Source organism: Penaeus japonicus, unplaced genomic scaffold, assembly GCF_977035675.1.
Source record: "Penaeus japonicus unplaced genomic scaffold, GWHDUDI00000001_assembly GWHDUDI00000026, whole genome shotgun sequence".
In the NCBI taxonomy this organism is placed as follows: domain Eukaryota; kingdom Metazoa; phylum Arthropoda; class Malacostraca; order Decapoda; family Penaeidae; genus Penaeus; species Penaeus japonicus.
This window is the reverse complement of record NW_028234428.1, coordinates 25,105,174-25,121,349: the sequence shown is the minus strand read 5'-3', so window position 1 is coordinate 25,121,349 and position 16,176 is coordinate 25,105,174. Positions and strand designations below refer to the sequence as shown.

Genomic DNA, 16,176 nt, shown 5'->3' with positions numbered 1-16,176 from the left:
TTTACTTTTATATATTGAACTGAAACATCCATTATATTACTGTGAGAAAATATTATTTTTTCTTCCTATTGAACACAATTTTATGAACATATATATATATATATATATATATATATATATATATATATGTGTGTGTGTGTGTGTGTATATATATATATATATATATATATATATATATATATATATATATATATATATATATATATATATATGATAATCAGTCCCACATTTTCATGTACTGGTTATTGTCAGATATAAGAGGAATGTCCTGTCTGTTCTGCATTATGTTATGAATAATTCAGATGTTGCTGTTAACCCAATATCACTAGATGGCATTAGTACATACTGGCAAAATGGACCTAAAAGTCAGGGGGCAAATATCATGCAATGGCAATCTTGTCATGGCACATCAGAAAGTCTAAGTTATTTACAAAAAAATTTATACTTTATAGTAGCATAAGCATCATGATTAACATTATCATCACCATTATCATCATCATCATTATGATCATATTCATCTTGCAACGGCATATATTTGGCAGGAAATTGAAACGGCAGAGTATTTCTCCTTTTATCTTTGTTTATAAGGAATTATATATATAAACATCTATTTTATTAGTTTAAAATCATTATTGTAATCAGGATTATTGTCATAATGATAATTTTTTATTTGCAAAATCAATAGGTCATGTCTCTCAGTTTGTTTCCATTTTTCAATATCATGCTGATGTCATTGGTGTATTTAAATCATAAAGATAATCAACTTTTTACTGATGTTTTTGAAAGATTGTTCTCAATAAACTGAATGTTACTTGTCATTGTAAACATCTTTTTTCAAGTTTCTACCCAAGTTGTGACATCAAGGAGTCTAATGTAACCAAAGCATATAGAAGTGTATAGAAACTAGAAAGTGTAATTTTTGTCCTATCATAAACCTATATTACTTCCTTTACATAGAGTCTAACCCACATGACCATAAGATATAGAGTATATACTACACAACTAGTATTATAATTTTCCTAAAGCTGATGAAATTTAAAATTATGATATTCTATATACATCTTCCTATTATCATGAATGTTAATATTATTCTAATGATAGTCTTATCATTATCATCACCATCAACATAATCATCATTATCATTATTTTTATTATCAGTGTTGATATTATCACTATTAGTCTTATTATTACAGCAAGGTAAGGTAGAAATGGGTAAGATTTACAGGGTAGATGGTGCCAAATACCATGTTAGGGCAGTTGATATTAAAATTTATAATCAATTTTGCCTTCATGTCACTGATAAGTTTTCATGTCTTGTTGCTGAAGTTGCTTTGCATTCTTTCATTATTTCCGTTAAATTGTTTAATCAATCATGTATCCTCTTATCATATCTTGGTTCAGTCTAGTAGATAAAGACAGTTGCTAGGTGAGATTAGGTAAAATATGTAGGCTATCTTGTCACACAATTTCTTTACTTTTCAAAGGTTCATCCATTCTTGGAGAAGTTTTAGACTTCAGTAAATTAATTAACCTAATGATGACAGTGTGTCACACCTGTGTGACATGGCTAAATGCCTGATGACGGGGCGACACACCAGTGTGACGTTCCTGATGCAATATTGCATAGTCCCAGCGTAGGGGGTTGCCACTTCTTGCCGAGCCTGTCGGGATTGAGTTAAGAGCTTTGGAAATAGGCCCATGTTTTTGCTAGCCAGCCTCATACAAGCTTTCTAGCTACAGCTTCAATCACAAGATTTTCATTGAATTTAGTCATGTTTTTTAATGGTTCTATAGTGTAGGATTATCATAATTATCCATAATTCTTTGAAGATTAAGTGACAGGGACTTCTGATAAGTTTTGAAGAGGATCTTATGGCTTATCCGTTACCATCGGTACTAATGTTTTTTTCTTTGTATTGATTGGAATTTGCTTGAAATCAAAGCTAAAGTTTAAATACAATAGTCCTTTATCTTCTTAACAGTTAGCAAACAAGATGGTGTGTGCTTGGTACATGGACAACAGTGATGAGGACAAGAGGAAGGAGCACCATCTTTCACCACCCCAATATGTGACCCTTGAGAAACTTTATGCTGATACCGGCGTTCTCTATTGGAAGGTTGGTACACGATAAACAGTTATATAGAGAAAGTTTGATAATTGTCTGTTTGTAGTTTTGAGAGCATCTTTTCTTATGACTTGTTTAATAAAGCAGTTCTTGAGAGGAGTAGGATATAACATTAATTTTTTATATTAGAAAGCTATTAATGAATAATGATTCAATTGCAAACTGAATCCAAGGATATGATGACAATCCCCAACTTATTCTATCTTAGCTGGACGAGAAAAATTATGAACCCGAGCTTGAAAAAATTACAACCAGTCGTGGCTACACAAACTCAGACGTCATTCAGGTCTCACCAGAGAAGCTCCCAAATTATGAAGAAAAGGTTGGTACACTTTCAGTTCCCTTGTCATTTTTATGAAACATGAACATTATGACAATTCTCATATCACACTGCAATTATTTTTTTAAAATTACTATGAAAGTTTTTTGTTAAAGTTGAATGGCATAGTGTAGATTCCTGTAACCCTGTTCAGGAAATCATTTTTACAGAAGATTAAAAGTTTAATGAAAAAAAATGTAATGAGATGGTTGTACATAAAGATTTGATTGAATTCAGAAATTATGATGTAACAATACTATGAGACATCCTTAATTAATTATAAGATAACCAGTTTCTTTTTAGCTATTGATAATGATAACTGACAAATAGATGTACATTGAAGTTAGCTTATAATTCTAAAGACATGCATTAAGTTTTGTTATGATTATAATTACAAGGATTCTTTATGATTGTACATATATGTATATGAAACTCTCTTAAAATTCTAATTTTAGATACATCAATTGTAAAAAAGAAACACAGTTTGCCTTCAGCTATTGATTGTGTGAACTAATAAACAAATCTTAATGTTTGTTCCAATAATTATTGACCCCTTCCCCTGTGACCCCCTCAGCTCAAAATCTTTTATGAGGAACACATCCACACCGATGAAGAAATTCGCTTTGTACTGGAAGGCTCTGGGTATTTTGATGTTCGAGACAAGGACGACAAGTGGATCAGAGTTAAAGTGCTACCTGGCGACCTCCTTATTCTGCCAGCTGGAATCTATCACAGATTCACCTTAGATACCGAGGTAAAAAAAGATTTTTTAAAAAGCAGCTTAGGTTACTGGAAATTTTTTTGTATTCTAATCATGACTTTGGAAGATTAGATAGTTTTTTAGTCAGATTAAAGCTAAATGGGTAGTTTTCTAATCAGAATAAAATGGATCAGATACTTTTTTAGTTACAGTGACTTTATATTTTTCTTGATCGAATAAGATCAATGAAATTGCATATGCATTAGGACTGCCAGGAAACTTCCATGCATTCAAGAAATAGATATCTTTTCAAGATTAACATCAGGAAATTAGACGAAAAGAAGTTTTGCATACTCATCCCTCTATACAGCCAATGAATTCAGAGAATCAGGGCTGATATTTATAGAGATTCTCAGGAAATTTCCTAACTTCTCTCTCAAATGTGAAAAAACTCTAGGACTTATTATAGGTGAAAGAAAATTCCTAGAAAAGATCCGAAGTCAGAGAAAATTAGGCAAATAGTTAGTTAGAAAGTAACTGTATTTCAAGTACGATTTGTCCTTTCATTATTCTATCATCATCTTCATTTACATCACTAAATTCATCATATAACAAATAAAGAGGATTTGATGATAACAAATACGAAATGAAATAGAGACAAATCATGAAATTAAATATCAAGCAGTATTTAATATTTGTTTTTGTTTGACAACTGCCAAACGTTGCCAGATTTTTCTTTGGACAGGACTATCATCTTATACCTCTAATGTAAACCATTTAACAAATAAAGAAAAATACTATAAGTGTGGATTTTGCTCAACAAAGGGAGGAGAATGCTTTGAAATTGACTAATCAGATAACCATTACCAGTCCCATTATTTTCTGTTTTCTTCTTCTTCCTTTTTCTTTATAGTATATTTTTTTTCTTCTTCTTCCTCCTTCTCTTCTTCATTTTCCTTTATATTGCATTTTTTTTTCTTCTTTGTTTTATTCCTTTTCTCTGACTTTATTATATTCATGTTTACTTTTCTTTTTCTTTTCCTTTTTTTTCTTTTCATATATTTTGGTACACGTTTCACCTCTTTCACAGAACTACATCAAGGCCATGAGACTGTTCGTAGGGGTTCCAGTGTGGACTGCGCACAACCGACCTGCCGATGACATGGATGCTCGCAAAGAGTATGAAAAGAAGCAGAAAGAAGGCTTTAGTGAGGAGGTAGTGGGAAAGAAGATGTGAAAGGACGTTATTTGAAGTTATTATTATTGAAGTTACAAATATATATCTGCAGATTGCTTTGTTAAATTTGATAGAGTATTTGTTAATTTGATAAGAGTATTTTAGTACTGTTGATATTTTTATTTAACTCATTTTGTTTTTTCATGTATCAAGGCAGAATACAGTATACAAGTTGTTTTGTGAAGTAAAAGGCATTATTACTAATGTATCATTTAACCTCCAAAAGTATTGAATATTATATTGTTTAATTTGCTTTGAAGGAAAATAATCTTACTCATGTATAACTTGTAATTCCCATTTTAATTTCAGACTTTGTAATTCTTGCATTCATTTTATATTATTGATATTAGAAAAAATAGTTTTTAAACTAAAAACACTAACATATTCCTTTATGCCATATCTTCATATGTTTTTTAATTCATTGGCTTATTGAATGTTCGCTTACATTAACATCATATTGTAATGTATTAGTTAATCACTGATTATATGATAACCTATACTGTTGTTACATGTGTATGATTCAGCATACAGAGTTTGTGAACTGAATTGTCAACTCCCATTGTTAATTATAGAATTGGGTATATAGAATTCTGAAAGGACATTCAGAATGTTGCTGTTAAAATTTTGGGCTACAATTTTGCCCATGCATTATAATATTACAATATTATACATTTGTATGTTCACATTGTACAATAAATAATATATATATTTATATGTATATGTATATGTATATATATGATGCAATATGAGAAGCAAAAAAATTGTGTGATAGTCTCTTCCAGTTACCAAAGTATGTTTGTACTTTTACATTTGTTAATCAAGAAATACAGTAAAGATATGCAATAGGTTATATTTCAGAATAATGATATATTGGTGAATAAATGTGATATGATATTGTTTCCCCATTAAATTTGTTTTGTTAATTAAAAATAGAATAGCAAATTTTTTAATGTTTTTAAAATGTTAGAGAAACTATAGAATACCAGATTTTTTAAAATCAAATAAAGATACATCAAACATTGAATTCTTCCAACACTACCCATCTTGTTACCAACATTATTTTTGTATTGCATTTTGATAATCAAAGTCTTTTGTTGAATAAAAACGAAAATCACAGAAACTGTACTTTTAAGATTAAAACCTATTCTATGAGCTTTATGGAACTTTTTTTTTTGAAGTGAGACTTTTGATATTACAAGGGATGAAGAAGTGAGAGGAACAATTAGTATTGTTTAAGTGGTTTAGAATCATAAAAACAAGAAATACTGAATATGGTAAAAGGAAGGATACCAGGAACAAGAAAACAATGGAGCTCAAAGTGGAGATGTTATAACAACATCAGGACGGTTGTGGAAGAAGCACTTGTTGAGGAGTAACATGTGTATAGTTGGTCTAGATGGAGAAAATTAATATTACATGGTGGCTCCTGAGAAAAAAAGGGAAAAAAGTAAGAAATCATCAGAAGATTAAGTGATACAATTGAGTGATCTTCAATTGTTTTTATGCCGGTTTTCAAAGGAGCTCTTATCTTGCTGTAGGAAGTTATGTGTAGGTGTAGCCCTTTTAATGTTTTGATGTCAAATATGTAACTAAAATATGATTTTTATCAGTATAATTTCTACAGTACTTTCTTTTATTAACCCATAAATGCTGAGTTGCGCAACTTATCCTCTGCTTTTGGCAATTGCATGTCTGCGGATACAGGCTTTAAAAGATGTGGGAGTATAGCTGTGGATGTTTAGAGGAGTTCTCATGTAGTAGTAGTAGTTAGGAGATATTGTCATATAGTTGGGAGGGGTCAAGCAGGAAAGTTTGTTGGGCATGGATAGGGTAAATAAATCCCAGCATCTGTTGACCAAAAACATACTGATGTGCACAGATGGTGAGAGGTTAAGAATGGATAAAAAAAAAAATTATCCTTAAACACTTGAAAAAGTGATGAAAAAAAAAACTATTGTTAGAATTAGTATGAGAGAAATAAATGTCAGAATTTGAGAAAGATGAGACTGGAATCACTTTTTATCAAATGCAGGAAATGTATCTATAGGGATATAAAGGAAAGTCTACATATTTTTATGGTACTAAATTACATTACATGACCATCACAAATAAAATACCTTGCAGTTTAAAATTTATACTATAGTGTTTTATACAATTCTGTGCTTTGCAACAAAGAATCTAGAGACACCCCTAAAATTATTATATCTAAATACAATCAGGCAAAAATTGCTTTGCAAGAGGAGAAAAGGCATACTGTAACACAAATAACAGCAGGGAAAAATATTTGCCATATCAGTATGAACTATTGTTTTAATCATTATTTAGTTAAATAACTTTCATCATAATAGCATGATCAAATTGTTGACACAGAGTGAGGAAAGACAGAAATAACCCTCCCAAAACAAAACAAAAAGCCCATCTTTTGAGAATCTTCGAGTCATGATATGAAATGCACTGAAGCATAAACAGTCATGAGTAAAGGATTTGCCATGAGATAATGAGGCATTTCCTGATGTGTAAAAAAAAATCATTGTTGTGTAGGTATCATTTTCTCACGTTTATCTTCCATTTAGAGTATGACAAGGGCAGTAGCTTTGTGAAACGTGTCTTATTAATCCTTTATAACAGGCTGAAATTGTGAGTTTGGGTATATGGGGTAAATGTTAAAAGAGAATTTGTTTGTATGGAAATGCATGCAACAAGAGATAAAACAAAAGGGGGCAGTGAAGAAAAACCCGAAGATGAATAACAAAAAAAAAAGAAAAAAAATCAAAGAAAAGATATACCAATAAAACAAGTAATAGAAAATAATGATAAATCCAATTTCAAAATTAATGGCATTTCTAAAACATACAGCGAAGCCTTTCTATAAAAAATAAATAAATAAATAAATACAACCTGCTGATTCAGTTACAAGTGACATGAATATTCATTCCTTAGTTGTCCATCATTATTAAGAATATCACAGTCATAAGTACACTTCGTGAATCTCAAACTTATGGTCATTTCTCCATTTATATGTCTCCCTTTATTGGAAATATATTCCAAAGTAAAGCAGTCCTAAAATACCTAAGCCTAAAATCGATAACTTCATAAAAAAAAATAACAAACGATTATCAAGAGAACAAAAAGGTAACGGCATGATAGTGTAAAAGACACACATGTAAATATATCAATGGTTAATTTAATATCATATCGGCAGAACAAACACATGAGGAAAATAAAATTAAGAGACGGAAAGAGTATTTACACTCGCGGTCTCTTAATTCGTTTGTTTACAAGATTGACGCCTTTCTGTCATATATCATTGTCTTTTAAGGTATTATTTATTATCTTATTTAACGTCCAGGGTAGAAACTCAGGTGCTAAAGCCATTTCAGTTCATGGTGTTAGTAGTTAGGCAACTTTTGGTAAGTAAAGAGAGGATTGACATCGATGGTAATAAAAGATATTGAAGTAATATACGAACACGCACTTTATGTTTACTTCTGTTATCTTTAAGTCATTCGTTTATATGTACTATGAAGAGTCTGGGGCTAACACGCTGAATACACGTCGTTCTCTTTCAATAACGAGTATTATAACGGAGACATGTTTTATTGCGTAAGTCGCAACTACTATTACTCTATCCGTTGCTACTGAGGAATCCACCTGTTAATGACACAGTCTGCATAATTTATGACCATCGCCCCCTTTCGCTTTTAGACAAAATCGGATTTCAGACTTATCCACGGTTATACAAGTCAGGTGTTTTTTAAAGATGTTTTATTCAGGATACATCAGATATACTTTGTTTGTCATATATGTCCTTGGTTACTTTGGTCTTGGTTGCTTAGTGTGTAGAAGGAGCATTATATTGGATCATGTTTAAGTTGTTAACAATGTATAATACTTACCTATTATATATCATTTCTTTAGTTTTAGTTATGTTTCAGCCAATAAGGGCAGTGTAACCTTTTCATCTTTTATATATTTTGATCTTTAACTCCCTTCCCCTTAATTTTATCATATCTACCCAGCATTGTCTGAGACCCACATGAAATAGCAGGAATTGTTTTATTTTTGTTGCACATCTCATAGAACTAAATATGTTTTACATTGCGTTTCCAGTTCTAGCAACACTGGTCTATTCCAACATTGTGAGATTATTCAAGTGGGCAGGTAGATGGTGTCATGGTGAGATATAAGCAAGCATTTTCTGTGGTAGTGGAGTTTTAACCCTTAACCCTTTCCCGACGGGGCACGCACTACGCGAAAACCCCTATACCGGGCCATTGCAATATTGCATTGGAAACGTCACACTGGCATGACGCCCAGGCATCGGAAATTTAGCTGTGTCACCATAGGGTTAAGAACCGCTAATATTCTATTATGTCTGCTCCTAGTTGCAATAAATGCCCAATCTTTGGATTTTCAAATTCTGTATAAAAAAAATATATATATAAAGCAAATCATTCAATATGGAAATGTCCTCTGCATGTGAACACCACTGCAAAACTGAAACAAATTCTAGATCATGATTAGTCAGTTTTGGTCAATTTGAGTATGATTAGGTTAACACATCATTCCTAATTACCCATACTTTTTAGTTAATTTTTTCCCACTGTTTCATTCTCATTCATTGTAAGATGTCTTGGATAGACTTTAAACCATTTCAGGTGTCATGACGTACACTACGCAGGAGTTTTTGATCTGATGACAGGCATCATGACATAAATGACGTGGGGGGATTTTTGATCTCTGTGTTTCTTTATTGTACTATGAGTAATTAGTGAGTAGTGATGACAATTGCAATTATAATTACTAAAACTGCTGTGATATTTAGCTGAATGGGTTTCACTAAAAATCGAAAACCTAGATTGCGCCACTTTCTCCTAGTACCAGCAGGAGAGAGAGCCTTGAATGGCACCTATCCATACGGTCTCTAACAAGTACTATCTTTAAAGAGCAATGGAACACAGCAAATTGCCAACCTCTTGCACTCAAGTACCAGTGATGAAGGCTGTGCAGGCAGAATGAGATGAGAAAGGTGACTCAAGCCATTCCCAGGGTCTACAATGTGCCCCTGTACCAGTAGGGATGACTTGTACTGTGGCTCTCACAGTCATAAGCACAGGTGTCCTTCCTCTTCCTTACTTCTTCATTTTATCTTCATTGTGGATGGTTATATTTTTTGTATTCATTCACAGTACACGAATATGAAAAAAATGAAGTTGCTTTTTAATGAAACAATAATACTTTTATCACACTAAGTATAAAGAAAATTATGAGCGGATATAGACCCTATACTACAATTTTAGTCAACTGCAGTATTGATAAAGCCTGTGATATAACACATATAATTCTCTCATTATTAAAACAAAAATGGCTCTAGTTTTACATTGAGTGATTGAAAGAGTGGGAAAAGTCAGTTTATATTGTGTGAAGCTGCTTCACTATAGTGATAACCAAATGCATTATTGTTTTTATTTATTATTATTATTATCATCATCATCATCATCATCATCATCATCATCATCATCATCATCATCATCATCATCATCATCATCATCATCATCATCATCATCATCAAGGAACCAAAATGGTACTTAATACTATATAATTTGCAAAAGTGAAGGATAACACAATCAGATAATGAATTTTTCATTACTGATGCTCTGTGGCTATATTCACAAACCCAGCATGCCAATTTGTTTTCAAAACTGGAAGACCTAACAAAAAGCCTTGACAGCACGTTCACATCACCCAGTGTGAATACCAGGCACATCACGTCATCCATTGTAAAGGGATTAATGATGATGTACTCAATCAAAGCAGTTTAATTTTAGGGCTTAAGTCATGCTTTTTAAAACAAAAAGTGCATTTTGCAGAAAATATTAATTGATTTTGGATATTTAATATAAGAATTTTTTATAGCATCCTTCATGGATTGTTAAAGGATTGAATTATGAAATTAGGCATCTAGGAAATTACATAGGGTGTGTTTAAGATCTATTAAAGTATCTGTATAGAACTTTTTATCTGCCTTTGAATGTCATTTGAATTATTTTTCCTCGTGCAGCTGATAATTGGTACACCTTTTGATCTTAAAGGTCCCCACATGAATGGCCCACCAAGTATTACTTTTTTATTTATAGATTTTATTTTATTTTATTTTCTATTTTTGAAAATAAAAATAAGGAAATAAATAAATGGCTTAATCAAGTTGCAAGGAGTTACAAGTTTATGCATCGTTTTCTTCTTTCTTTCTTGTCTTTCTGTTCTTTTATTTTTCTCTTTCTTTTTTGCATCGAATATGTTGCACATATTGAGTTATTCAGTCACAAGTTAAGTCATATTTATTATGACACCTTTCCAAAATAGTTTATTTATTTTTTTTTTTTTTATTATAACTATTATTACATGCATCAAGCAGTCAACAGAATGACTAGCTAAAGCAATGTAGATATTATTTTTATTTTTATTAATTATTTGAAGGAACAAAAAAAGAAATCAAGAAAAGAGTTATTCAAAAGTTTTTTCACATACAAGCATGAGTTTTGAATATATTTTTTTGTTATTATAGATTGCAGAGATTTCATAGGCATTAATAGTATAAACCTGATTCTAGTACAAAGTAGGTAACATTAAATTGGTTATGATTTTTTCTTCTTCTCATTTTCTTTTTCCTTTTTCCAATATTCAAGAGATATTTTTTCTCTCTCTGTTGAATGGAGACAATGTCTAGACGTTATCCCACATCCATAAGTATTTTGTTAAAGATCACAATATCCCATTTTCAGGTGAGGGACAATGTCAGACCCACCTGACAGAACAAATGATGTGCTTGACATCTCTCAGTTCCTCAATGTGTATGTGTCAGTGGATGAAGAGCCCCAGATTGAACCACTGGAGAGCTGGGAGGATGACCCACTACAAGACACAGGGGACCAGGAGGAAGCTAAAGCAAAGTGGATTAATGAGCAAGAGAAGTCGAATATACAAGGTGAGGGGCATTTGATTTTTGAGGTAGATATTATATATATTTATATTATTGAGACATGTTATATTAATGAACGATTTTAATTTGTATTTTTTTTTTTTTTTTCTATAATTCCTCTCTTTCTTCTTTTCTATTAATCTTCTTCTCTCCCTCTGTCCTCAAATCCTTCTCCATCTCTTCACATCTCTGTTCTGCATCTCTCACTTTTGCTCATCAACTTTTTCCATTATATTCTTCCTCATTTCCCTTATCCTCTCCCTCTCCCTTTCTTCCTTTCATATCCTAATTGTGGTTTTCAGTACTGACTGCATGTAGTTTATTTTTCCAGCTGGAGACATAATTCTTGCGAACGGGAAGAAGTGCCCTTACTGCTTTAGATTGGTTTCTCGAAACAAGATGAGAGTGCACTTGAGAACTCACACTGGCGAAAGACCATACGTGTGTGAGGTATGCCACAAAAGTTTTGCCCGTTCTGACAAGCTGAGCACCCACAAGAGAATTCACACTGGAGAGAAGCCTTATATATGCTTCTGCGGGAAAAGATTCAGCCGCATCGACCACCTGAAGATGCACGCAACAACCCACAATGTGAGCGAGAACCAGCGTGATGCTCTCTTGGAAGAAGCTAAGCACCTGGACCTTGTGAGCAGAGGGCTTCCTTTGCCTTTCACAAGAGCTCCCCTCTACACTTGCCCTTACTGTCATATGCAGTTCAATCAGACTTACAAGTACAACAGACATTTGAGAGTTCACACGGGTGAGAAACCATTTGCTTGCTTCTGTGGTGCGCAGTACGCTCGGTCTGAGAGGCTGCGGAAGCACCAGATAGAAAGGCACGGACATGAGCTGAACAAAGAAACATTTTCTCAATCCATCCCACAGTCAAGTGAGATCATGATAACACCAATTCCTGAGGTTACCTTAGAAGTAATAGAAGAACCGGTTATTAGTCCTGTCAGTGTAAATGAAGGCACAGTAAAGGAAGAGGTAATTTCTCAGCCAACATCTAGCAAGGAATTGATGGAAAGTATCCCAAAGGAAATTGTAATTCAAAAGTTAGACCCAGTAAGTAAAGAAGATGCAGAGAAACTGAAACAGCCAAAGAGAAAACTCATTAAACGGAATGGCATGTACTGTTGTGAATATTGCTCCAAAACCTTCAAGAAAGCTCATAAGCTCAGCATTCATAGAAGAAGTCATACAGGTGAAAAACCACACTCATGCGAATCATGTGGCAAAGCATTTGCTCGTAAAGACCACATGCTTAAGCACATGAATATACATCTAAAGAGAAGAAGAAATTCATTGTTTCTGAGAAGTTCAAATCAGAATTTGTGGACAGACATGGAATCTGTTAATTTTCAGGAGATAAAGATTGAAAATGAGGAAATTGAAGATGAATGTGAGACACAGTATGCCAAAAAAGTGGAAGAAAAGATATACACCTGTGAAATATGTGGCCATACATTTAAAAAGGTATACAATCTTCAATCTCACATGGAAATACATAGTGACAGAACACTTTTTGAATGCAGTGTATGTAATAAACAGTTCAAAGTGAAAAAGAACTATGAAGCCCATCTTTTGAATCATGAGGAAACCACTTCAGGACTAGTGGAGAAGGCAGCAGAAAACACAAATCTTGAGAAAGCAAGAAATCAGCGTGCTCAGTGCACAGTCTGTGGGAAGTGGGTTGTGTCACAGAGCAGCCTTGAGACTCATATGAGGTCACACACTGGTGAGCGTCCCTTCAAATGTGACAGATGCAATAACGCATTTATGCGGAAAGGGGACATGTTACGTCACATGAAGTCCCATACTGGGGAAAAACCCTATGTGTGTCATCACTGCTCTGCAACTTTCTCAAGGAAGGACAAACTTGCATTCCACATCAAGAGGCACGATGAATCAAATGATACAAGTTTGTAATTCTGATGTGATAGAAGATGAGCTTCATACTAGTGAGATAAGTGTTTTGTTTTGTATAAAGAGAGGAGCATTTTCTATTGTATTTAAAGTTTATATAAAAGAAAAGAAGAAAAAAAAGTCATATTATAGTGTAAAACTTTTATACAGACAGAATTTTTTGAAAAAAAGAATGAAATGAAAAGCAAAATCTAGTCACGTTTGGTAGCATCAGTTGTTTTGCCATTTTTTCCCAAAATGAACCATCCTATGCAGCATGGGCTGTTGCTGGAGTGCAATTTATTTGGTTTACGTATAGAGATGTATATCAATTACATAATCATATAATATAAGTACTTAGGAACTTCAACTTTTCTTTGTGCCATTCTGATACCAAGTGATACTGAAAAAGAATTAGTTAGATTGATCAACTTGTCGTTATTGTTTTTATGAGTTTTAAAGTAAACTTTGTATGGCAGTGACCCTCTTTGGTAACTCTGATTAATCTAAAATAGAAGATCATATCCAATCCATAGGGTGCTTTACCCTCCCCACCCCTTCTCTTCCATAGTAGATAAAAATGTTTGCATATTTTTCCCAAATGTAAACTGAAATTCCTATGGTCGATGTGGGTTCTTTTGGGGTTAGGCTGAAAGAATGAAAGAAAAAACAAGTACCAGTATCAAACTCAGGCATTGTGGAGTGTGTGGTAGAAAACCACATACACTCCACTGCTGTGTCAGTTGTTAGAGTTTATATGTATGGTATATATGTCTATAAGATTTAGTGGGATAAAATGGAAGTTTGTATGGGCTTTTATGGGTAGTCACCAATATATTTGATTTTTTCCTTATAGATGGCATTGTAAAAAAAATGCCTGATATCAGAAGTAATGTTATGGAAATGATTTTTCAATCTGTGTTACATAAAAGGTATAGGATAGGGTAATTGTTAAGAGTATATCCTGTTTACTGACATTGTCTATATTCAAATGGTTACAGGTTTTAGATAGTAATGTTACCAGATGTTGTTTTGTTACACATTTTTGTATAGTTGTTGGTGTGTGGCAGTGACTTGATGTAGGTGGAAGAGTTTTGCTCAAATTACCCTTTAGCCTGGTAATGTGATGCATTTTAGAAATTAATGGGACATTTTTTTTTCCAGTGAAGAAAGTTTGCCAGTGGAATGATGACATTCTTTGGAAATAGTGATATTTTTTTTCCTTTAAGCTGCATCCAACTGCACCTCACACTCTTGATATCACACTTTATATGACTCCTTTTATGCTTGATATAAGACAATCTGTTGCATATTATTGAACAGAAATATGCTGAATTTAAATGTCTTAGTATTTCTGCAATAATATTTTCATAAATGAGTATGTGTGCAATAAAACAATAGTGTAAGGAACATTGTTCCTTTAGATATTTATGTTTGAAATTGGCTGTTTTACAGAAATAGGTAAATATAGATAGCTATGCTTTATTTTGTCTTTTATATTGGCTGGGTATAACTGTTTTACCAGATCAGATAATTGTATAGCTTTACCATTTGTTTAATTAATTTGTAACACATCTCTACACCAATTCAGTGTCAGGATTTAACCCTGACTAGAAAGTCATTCAATATCTGAATTCATGGCTGCAATAGAGTAATGTCAGTATCACCCCATGCTAGATGGAGTTGGAAGGTGAGGTTCCACATAATGGTGTTCACCTCTTTTGCACACCCACACAGTATGATGTGACATTTAGATGTAGGACCAATTTGTACCTGGGATTATGATATAAGAAAATTGGTATTCTCATGAAATACAGAAATTTGATATTCTCATTATATCTCAACGTGAGATTGGAAAGGCAGTTTTTATATCAACGCTGAATGAAAAAATAAAAGTTTAAGTAAAATAAACAGGGTTGTTAGCAACAGTTGTTGTCAAAGATGTGAAAAAGAATGAATTTTGCCTTGTCAACTTTATGTGATTAATGAGAATGAGTATATATAGTAGTTTGTTGAGCACATGCAAAGATATATTAGTTAATGTGGTATTGACCAGTAGAGGGAAACAATTGGCTAAATTGTACATAATAGCACTTCAGGAAAGAACTACTTCAAGTGGTATCATTAAGGCTTTATAAGGTTGATGTGAGATATTTTCATATGTGGTTTCCATGCATGCAATATTTCTCATAGACTAGTACATGGAGCAGAAAACAAGTCTGTGTAAAACATTTTCTGAGCAAAATATTTTGTAGAACTTGCACTTTGTAAATTTCATACATCTAATGATTTATTTGAGATATGTAGGTAGAATAATGTTGTACATTTCATAGTCAGGTAATAAACAAATATTTACATGAGAGTTAAATATAAATTGAACGGAACTAGAATTGTTATATGAAAGAAAACATTATACTTTACTTTAGGAATGTAGATAATGTAAGCACATAGGAAGAGCATAGTCAGTATCCATTTGTGTTTAGTAATATGTCTTGACATACATAAACAAAAACATTCTGAATGTACACTTGGCTTGTGATAAAAGCCATAGAGACAAAATATATTTAAAAGATGAGAAGTGTTTAATTTTTTCATACATTAGAGAAACACTCATTATTAAACTATATTAATACTACATTTCTTTCTCTCCTCCCTCTATCTCTTCCTCCCCCTCCCTTCTCCCTCTCCCTCTCCCTCTCCCTCTCCCTTCTCCCTTCTCCCTCTCCCTCTCCCTCTCCCTCTCCCTCTCCCCTCCCTCCCTCTCCCTCTCTCCCTCCCTCTCCCCTTCTCTCCCTCTCCCTCTCCGTCAATGTTCCCTCTCTCTCTCTCCGTTCCCTCTCCCCTCAGTAACTATCGACAGAGGCTGCGGGGTTTACCCTCAGACCCTTCCACCGTCTTATCGCATTC

General features: G+C 33.1%; 2 protein-coding genes across 11 annotated transcripts in view; both read left to right on the top strand.

Annotated features, from left to right (window-relative positions):
- Adi1 (acireductone dioxygenase 1) overlaps positions 1 to 5,502 on the top strand; it is a 6,148-nt gene extending 646 nt beyond the window's left edge. For both annotated transcript variants that reach the window (XM_043011767.2, XM_086552187.1), the window contains exons 2-5: positions 1,983 to 2,117; positions 2,335 to 2,448; positions 3,020 to 3,199; positions 4,236 to 5,502. In XM_043011767.2, coding sequence (XP_042867701.1) covers positions 1,995 to 2,117; positions 2,335 to 2,448; positions 3,020 to 3,199; positions 4,236 to 4,382 — 564 coding nt within the window. In that variant the 5' untranslated portion in view covers positions 1,983 to 1,994 and the 3' untranslated portion in view covers positions 4,383 to 5,502. The remainder of the gene's footprint in view (positions 1 to 1,982; positions 2,118 to 2,334; positions 2,449 to 3,019; positions 3,200 to 4,235) is intronic.
- Positions 5,503 to 7,590: 2,088 nt separating this feature from the next.
- Positions 7,591 to 15,842, top strand: LOC122250374 (uncharacterized). 9 transcript variants are annotated; one of them, XM_043011763.2, is made up of 3 exons: positions 7,591 to 7,701; positions 11,165 to 11,367; positions 11,693 to 15,842. In XM_043011763.2, exons 2-3 carry the CDS (start codon positions 11,175 to 11,177, stop codon positions 13,291 to 13,293), a joined length of 1,794 nt encoding a protein of 597 aa, XP_042867697.2. In that variant the 5' UTR covers positions 7,591 to 7,701; positions 11,165 to 11,174; the 3' UTR covers positions 13,294 to 15,842. The 9 variants fall into 9 exon arrangements, with proteins under 9 accessions (XP_042867697.2, XP_086408307.1, XP_042867698.2 ...); XM_086552181.1 differs by having other exon boundaries at positions 11,680 to 15,842; XM_043011764.2 differs by having other exon boundaries at positions 7,653 to 7,792.
- Positions 15,843 to 16,176: the final 334 nt, after the last annotated feature.